The sequence below is a fragment of the Morone saxatilis genome, unplaced genomic scaffold (genome assembly GCF_004916995.1).
Source record: "Morone saxatilis isolate NCDOM2014 unplaced genomic scaffold, NCSU_SB_2.0 Contig17, whole genome shotgun sequence".
NCBI classification, from domain to species: Eukaryota; Metazoa; Chordata; class Actinopteri; family Moronidae; genus Morone; species Morone saxatilis.
Window position 1 is genome coordinate 5,149,145 of NW_023339729.1, and position 8,572 is coordinate 5,157,716.

Here is an 8,572-nt window from a genome sequence, read left to right on the forward strand (position 1 = left end):
TGTTTCATGCATATGGTGCAACGTTGTAGAATGCTGAACGCAAACTGTCCACCAGGCACCGCAATTTCATCAGGACCAGTCTACACCCCCAAGATGTCCGTCCCTCCAAAGTGCAATATCAGGCGTCAGGTCTCTTTACCTTCCTCTTCACATCCTCCTGTAACCCCATTTATATTTGGTTTCCCCCCCCGCGATTTAAAGGTAAGATGAGAGTATATTTACAACATTTGCAGAGTGCTTTGAACTTTTTAGGGGTGCAAGAACAATATCACATGTTCTTCACGTTGTTTCGTTCCTTTCTTCTCTTCATTTTCTCTAGGCTGTGTTGGACAGCAGTGTGGAGCCAGGGAAACCTTCCAGGCTTCCTTTCAGTGTCATGACGCCAAGGCCTCTGGTGGTCAATACTCCATTGGCGCCAGAAATTGACAGAAACTTCTGCCCTGTCCTCCCAAACCAGGCTGAGGAAAACAGCTAAACTCAAGCATAGAAAAAAAAAAAAAAAGATAGAGATATAAAGAGTCTAGCCCCGTTGTGGAATCCGGCGTTGTTGGTGTGAAGGCAGCAGAGTTTGTGTGTCTGCCAGGGGTGATATAAGTGGAAACTATTGCAGCCTTCCATGCTTGGGTGTTGGACGTTGTTGCGATGTGAAACCACGTGCCTTCTCTTCACAATTTTAACTTTGAATACATAAGAAAAACAATAGGGAGAAAAAAGAAGGCAAAAAAGGGATCATAGGCTCGTTTTCCCCCAAGTAAACTACTATGTAAAAAAGAAAGAGATGGATACTGGTACTTTGGTCCACGGATTGGCTATTTGCCCGCAGAAGTGATTCCCATGTGGTGTCCCTTTCGCCGGGTCTTGTAGCATGCTCGTGGCGCTGTGACCCTTGCTGTAATGGATTACTCTTTCATGCCAAACTATATTATTATTACTTATAATATGATTATGTTTTTTTTTTTCATTTATTTATCTCTCTTTCTCTTGAGCCTCAACCCCTTGAACACTTGGACAATACTGCTATGATAACTTTAATTAGCACTGCCAACCGCTTCCAGCCACTGATTTTTTTCATCACGATAGAAACAGTCGTTCTGTGGCTGACTTCCAATTTAGCCCGTTTGAATTTCATTTTGTTTACCAGTAACAAGATACACAGTAAGAAATAGTGAAATAATTTATAAACAAATATAGCTTAATTAATGGACTTCAATACATCCCCTACAAAGATTTGAATGACCTGTTTGCGCTTGATTCAATCGCAACTTCACCCTTTTTTTCCTGTCTCTTTCCCGATAAAGATTTTGTTTCAAGCCTTCTGTGTGAAGTTGGTATGGGTCGTGCCTACATGAATTTGCCCTCAACATGTTCTCAAGTGTGGACTTCTCCGATTGGGAAGCTCTCGGCCAACTACGATGAACGGCACGCGAAAAGCGAACTATTTCTCCCCTGCGTCAGGGCAATGGAAACCCCTTCTTTCTTTACACGTTTCTTGAGTATCCTATTGTTCGCAAACTAACATCCTCCTGCTTGCCTTCGCAGATTGTTGAGTTATTTTTAATAAAGTTTTGGCAATGGTGGGCCAGTGCTATCATTCCCATTTGTTACGTTCTGCTGGCCCTTAACTGATTTTTTACCCTTTCGTGCCACTGGGTGCTTGCCGCTGTTAATCTTGCCTTGTTTTTGTAGCCTTTGTAGCAAGGGGTTGAAGGAATATTCTAGTAATGGGTCGTGAATGTGTACTTTAATGATAAAACAATCAGTTGTATTACATGGTTGAATATTTTCCTAGTGTTTCAGTTTTGCTGACAACAGTTGCCTGCAGGCCTAATGCCACTTTCCACGCTGGTATCCAAATGTATAAAAATCCACGCACGGTAAGAATGGTACACATCTTTAACACCACACGTACACCATGTAGTCCTTTGAGTCTCACAGTGTGATGTTGCGAGTTGGCAAAAAAGGATAATATATAATATAATAATAATAATAAAAGTGTGAATTAAGGTGACACTTTATTTAGAGTTTTTTCTTTTACTACACTGTGTTACAATGCAAAGAACTTCATTAATGTAGGGATGTGAGTATGATTAACAACATTTTTAACAAGCGTTAATTATTTTCTTTTGAGTAAATATGTTTCTTACTGCATTATAATAATTAATTATGATGATAAACTCTATATAAATAATCAAATACATAATATTTAAATGCCATTATTACCCTGTATTATTGAGAAATAAGAATAACCTACACCTTCAGCTGTGAGTGACCATTTGACAGGTGGTTAAAGTGCCACTATATTAAGTCCGTTCTTTTATATTTATAAATGAGTGGAAGTTACTTTTTAATTGAGATTTCTTAAATGTATAGCACGATGTCAAGATAATGTTGAGTTCTTTAAAAGGGGGAGCACTAACCCCCCTTTATAATCATTATAAAACTGAAAGATGTGTCACGCTTGTAGGTCATGTTACCTACTAAATTTTATTGTTTAGAATTTTGCATTAAAAGGTTGAAAGTTGAGCATAAGGAATAATAGTACCAGTGAAGAAGTTATTTAGATACACTTGATTAAAGATTATATTTTTCATGGATCGAAGTTGTGGTGTTTTTTATTTGAAAGCAGAGGTATAGATTTCATATTGTACAACATAAGAGTCTGTTTGCAAACATGTGCGCTTGCAGTTCATTTATGGCTGGAGGTAAGTCTTACGATCAAGTTACACAAACTTATTAAAGCTCCAAGCAGCGATAAACAGGCACTCACACCCCACATGTGATGCCGGAGATCAGTCAACATGGCTCTGAACACTGTACAAAGGAGTTAAATCACTTCCTTTGTCCACTATGTGGTGCCAGAGAACACCCACATCTAATTTTAACCATCTTATATACTGTTGGGTAGTTTAATATATAACTGCATCTTTTCATCACATGATATATATGTGAAATCGTCAATTGTATAGTAACTATGGCTGTCGGACAAATGAAAAAGTCCTATGCCCATTTCAGTATCTCAATATGTTTGCTTTCTCTGCCACTGCTCTTTCCGCCCTCTGTGCTCTTTGGACCTGTAGATCTGGGCGGAGATGGGATGACTGTTCAGCTGGTTGCCTGGTTCCTGTATATGTCAAAGGTTTTTTAAGGCAGGGCACTAGGTTTTTCCCAGGAAGGTTGTAAAAAACTACGCCTTTTAGGCTGCTGCAGTAAAACCCTTGCTGCCCTCCGGATACTTGGCTGAACCTGAGTACACTATTTCTTAGAGGATATCCAAAGAACTGGGAGTGCTTGAGTACTTATATGCTTCCAGTAATATATAGAGGATCCAGGCAGGAGTTGGTTTATGAATGTGACTTGAGTCATCATACTAGCTTTTATAAGCACTATGCTTTAGTTTTATGTTTCCTTTCTTTTTCTCCAAATGGTATATCATTTTTTTTTGTGTTCAATGAACATTACTCTGAATTGTACTAGGGGGTTGAGCTTTGTAGTAAGCAGTAAAATTATTAGATTATAGGGCTAAAATACACCAAGTTGTGTTTTACCATATTAAAGACAACACCCACCAGTCAAAGGGTTAAAAATTAATAAGTGACCTCACATTACATTACAATGTAACTTTATGTGTTACACTGGAAATAAGCTTGTGTGATTTCAAAGGAAAGTAATTTATCTGTAACACAATTTTACATCAATCACCTTATTCATACAGTTTAACAGTCAAGATGACTGTACCTTCACAATAAAACCATAAATGTATGTAACCTATTTTCATTGTGAATTAGAAAATAGTAAGCAGGCCACCAGGTCTTAAATCAAGCATCAACACTAATCCATCCCAGCTCTTTGGCAAGCTTTCCTATATATTCCAGATACAGGTCAGTGCCAAAGATGAATTTCCATTTTATAAAAATGTAAGGGACAATAAAGTAATCTGAATATGGTATACTGTAGTCAAGGTCTACACCATGCTGTCAGTCATTACCCTTCAGTCCTCCACTTCTTAACTTGCCCTACCTTTGTTTGTACCTTCTCAAGCAGTAGAATCCTTGTTACTCACAGTGTGGTAATATTATGGAACAAATAAAATAAAATCATCATAATTATTGCCCATAATTACAGTAAAGTTGGTAATACTCCTCAAGGTGTGACTTTAGTTATAAGTGTTTACACATCTTTGCATGGTTTACACCAGGTTTTTTATGGAGGAAACCTTTGCAGTTAATCCGATTCTGCCTTTGTGTGACTGTTGGTCACACAAATGATGAGGAGGAGGAAGAGGAAGAGGAAGAAGAAGAGGAAGATGTACACACACACATGCACGCACACACACACACACACACACACACACACACACACACACACACACAAACAAACATAAACACCCACGTAGTCCTAATTACTGTAAATGTCTCCACCCATCATAAACACAGTACTGTATATATTCAGCTATAAAGGGGGGGTGGGGCTGCACACTTCTTTAAGAGTCACTGGAGTCACCGCAGCTGAGAAACATCAAGGTATGATTGTATTCAAAATTCATTTTCTGTATTTTTATGACAAGGTATTATACTGCCAATGGTTTTCCCACAAGACATTCAGTTTTTTTTGTAAAACAAAAATAATTAAAAATATTTGGCTTTTAAAAACATTTATATAATGGTAAAAAGATCACACCAAAAATAATTTAATACAGTGTGTAATGAGCCCTATGTTTTATCAGATAGTGTATTTCTAGTAGTAAAAAGGAATCAGTATATACATTAAAAACGAGGGTATTTTTATATAATCACAGAGAAATCTTTGTGAATAGCAAATACAGGACAAAGCAGAAAGTGCAGTGATATATAAATATAAATATTATTTCTTATGTTCTATAAAGAAAACATGATTTTTTAAAGAATAAAAAGGACAAAGCTTCAAAAATCAGCACATGTTGTTTGTTATGTATTGGTTTTGTAGAAAAAAGGTTTTTCTTTTTTCTGTCGTCTTTAATCGAAAATTTTCTTTAATGACAGTATTGAGACAAACCAATCTTCATTGATTAAATACTGATTTAAGTACCTGCCTTTGTATAGGACAGTGAGCTGTGTCTTGAGATAAACTATTTTACATTTAACCCTATATCTCCACTTACAGTGAATAAAACTGAACCAGCAACAAAATAAAAAAATGTCATATATGGCTTGTGCAGTATTTAAATGAACTGATTCTAATGTATCTCTAATATATCTAAAATCAGAAGAGTAACCCACTGTCTCATTTATCATTTAACTAATCTGATAACTGATAATAATTTTTCTCTCCCTGTAGATTGATCATGACTTCTGTCCTGGGCATAGCCCTGCTTGCCTTGGCCCTTTTAGGGCCCACCGTGGCCTTTGTCCCCATTGGGGGTGGGGCATCCACTCATATCAGCATTACAGGAACGGCTCTATTGCAAAAAGTGACTGAGACATGTCGGGCAGTGGCTGAGGCAGCTGGTCATGAGTTCAATCCCACGGTAGGATGAAAGCTAAAAAATGTGCAAGACAGTACAAACGTACTAATCAGGAACGACCTGATAATAATAATTTATTGGTTAATAAGTAGCCAGTGAGTATGAATGGAGCACACTGATTTCACACGTTCCACAAAAAAACAAAATAACCAAATTACAAAAATAGAGCATTAGTCTTGTTTTAACATATCCTTTGTGAAAAACACGGCTCCCTTTTTAAAGTACCATTGTGAAGGATTTAGAGGCATTGAGTAGTGAAGTTGCAGATTGCGACCACCTGAATAGAGCTCAGCCTGAAACTCAGACCCAACGTGGTGGACTCTGTTGAAGAGGACCCACTTAATTTAAGGTAACAAAAACAATACGGTTGTTATTTACAGGTCATTATGAAAACATAGCTTTGAATATTATATCCAATTTTGGTCAATTGATCCTCCTAAATGTTACACACTGGATCGTTAAGGCAAAAAGCCCTATGTGCACAGCTGCTCTTGTTTAAATTGCAAACTCTACCACTCTTTTTACATTTACTGCAACTGTAACCTCCAGCCTTTGACCTCTGACAACAGGGTTCGTCTCCTGAAGAGCTGGTCCAGGCCTGTCTGGGACCCACAGCAACAGGAGAAGTGTCTGGTGCCAAGTTTCACTCCGCTCTTCAAGAAATCTACACCCAGAATGGACTGGTAGACCGTGACTTTGTCAACAGGTAAAAGAGAGGTTGAAACAAACAAAAAGCAATTCAATAACAGGACTTTTGTGTTGATGTTCTTTAAGTATGATTTCCTTTCACACCTACCAAAATTCTCTTAGTGCTCCACACCACTTCAACTCAGAGGCCTTTCTGGAAGGACGTGGCCTAATCAGAGAGGGCATGGCGGCCATTAAAGCTAACATTGGCAAAGAGAACTTCCAGGCTGCCAGGGAAACACTGGGCAGAGTCCTTCATACACTACAGGTGAGATGGTCAGAATGACACAGCTCGGCATAGAGAGGTTAAAGGGCAAGGGGAGGAGGACTTGGAGTAACAAACAGGCATCTATTGAATGAAAGAATGATAAGATTAGAGGAGGCAGAATGAGAGAGAAATGAGACTGAAAGGAGGAAAGTTTACTTTCTGGTGCGTATAATGACTGGATATGAAATCCTAACTCTAGTTATGTGTATGTATAAAAGTGTTAATGTGTGTGTTTCAATGCACTGCCAGGACTTCTATAGCCACACTAACTGGGTGGAGCTGGGATACACAGAGCCATACATCAACCTCATACGACCAGACCTTCCTCTGGAAAATCTGGCAGGTGTGTGTGTGTGTGTGTGTTATATTGTTGGCATACACATAGAAGGACGACTAAACTCATTTCTGTGGGTTGGGTAAAATGTCATAAAGTAGTCAATCATATAGCAGAGTGTGTTGTTTTGTCTTTGTGCTTTATGATTGGCTGGTGGGAGTGCATTATTTTCAGATAATTGTAACACTCCAACATAGCACTCAAAAGTTGAAATGAAATTATATTTACTTACCTTGGTTTGTAATTAAATGAGTCTTACTCATGGTGTGTTCTGTGTGCCTTTTGCTTGTGTAGATATCAACACTGCCACCTGCAGTGACTGTGCCAGTGGAAAATGCCCCAATCCCATTCTCCCCAACATCCTGAAGGAGAAGAAACTCACATCAGGCTACATGGGAATCTTCTCTGCCGCCAAGCCTAAAGGTATCAGTGACATATGAGTATGTTCAAACACAAAGGGTCATATTCACTGGCAATGAATGGCACTTACTTTACTAAAGGAAACCGCGGGCACGTCCAACATTCAAACTTCATCGATCCATGCGTAAATAATCTATGTTTAACCACTGGTCCCAGTTCAAACCCTTTCTCCTTGTCTGTCCTGGCACCAGTCGAAAGATTCAGTGGTTGATGTCAGCTGACCTTGACTATCGCATCAGTCCCTCGTGGAGCATCAGCCAAAGATGACGGCCGTCGTCGGTGACAACTTTGGCTGCCACAGATGCTGCTTTTGCGTGTGTATTTAATTCAATGCCGAATCGCATGTGCTGCAGCTGGCTGTGTGTGATACATCCGTTTTATTGCTGTTCGCGTGGGCACAGATAAAACATTTTCCTGCTTGAGTATGACCTTTCAGATATTGTAAGATGATCTCAATCTCAATTTGATCTTTAATCTCAAAGTTTTAGACTGAGAAGAAGAGTAGACCTTTAATGCTTCACGCTCTCTTTCTTTCTCACAGAATGATGGGGATTGCCCGCTCCTCTGTCGTGTGCTTTGTTATTGACACCACTGGCAGTATGTCAGATGACATCGATGAGGCCAGAGCGGTTGTTTATGAAATCATTGACAGCAAAAAAGGAACGCAGGATGAGCCATCCGAGTACATTCTGGTGCCTTTCAACGACCCCAGTATGAACTATTTTACTTTACTGATCATGTTTAGGAAACCATTAGTGTGTTTAGTTGTAATAATAGTTACATATAAGTGTATCATCTTATGTAAACTGTAAATCTGCAAGTCACAGTGATTCTATAGGATGAAAAGGGATTTAAAGAAACTTTAGTCCAGAATACCGTGAACCACAAGATAGTCCTGGCACTTAACCCATTTTCTGTGCTTTATATGTAGTGTTTGGACCTATGATCAGAACAACAGACCCTGATAAGATGAAAAGTGAAATCTCTAAGCTCACAGCATCAGGAGGTGGTGATACCCCAGAGATGTGCCTGTCAGGACTTCAGGTATATATTGTTAGAGTGTAACTGTTAATTGGGGAATCAAAAATATTTTGGTGATCCAGAATGAACTGACTAGGCACTTTATTTTATTCCTCCAGTTGGCTCTCACCGGTGCCCCTGCCTCTTCCCACATCTATGTTTTCACTGATGCTATAGCCAAAGACATCGACCTCAAGGACACTATTGTTGCTCTCATCAGGAGCTCCAAGTCAACGGTAAATGCTGACTGACAGCAATGATGAACTGTTCACACTGAATGTAACTTGAAAGGCTGTGTGGTATAATATCCACATTAAATGATCTCTGTAGGTGTCGTTCTTCA

General features: G+C 39.0%; 2 protein-coding genes across 2 annotated transcripts in view; both read left to right on the forward strand.

Moving 5' to 3' along the window:
• The window catches only part of LOC118326537 (von Willebrand factor A domain-containing protein 7-like), a 14,685-nt gene extending 14,259 nt beyond the window's left edge, over nucleotides 1-426 (forward strand). The window contains exon 7 of the mRNA XM_035659551.1: nucleotides 320-426. Within this exon, the coding sequence (XP_035515444.1) occupies nucleotides 320-426 (107 nt within the window). The remainder of the gene's footprint in view (nucleotides 1-319) is intronic.
• Nucleotides 427-4,463: 4,037 nt separating this feature from the next.
• LOC118326538 overlaps nucleotides 4,464-8,572 on the forward strand; it is an 8,486-nt gene continuing 4,377 nt past the window's right edge. Inside the window, 11 exon segments of the mRNA XM_035659552.1 lie at nucleotides 4,464-4,520; nucleotides 5,314-5,503; nucleotides 6,070-6,206; nucleotides 6,311-6,455; nucleotides 6,705-6,798; nucleotides 7,084-7,212; nucleotides 7,366-7,421; nucleotides 7,698-7,920; nucleotides 8,141-8,253; nucleotides 8,349-8,465; nucleotides 8,560-8,571. Coding sequence (XP_035515445.1) covers nucleotides 5,321-5,503; nucleotides 6,070-6,206; nucleotides 6,311-6,455; nucleotides 6,705-6,798; nucleotides 7,084-7,212; nucleotides 7,366-7,421; nucleotides 7,698-7,920; nucleotides 8,141-8,253; nucleotides 8,349-8,465; nucleotides 8,560-8,571 — 1,209 coding nt within the window. The 5' untranslated portion in view covers nucleotides 4,464-4,520; nucleotides 5,314-5,320.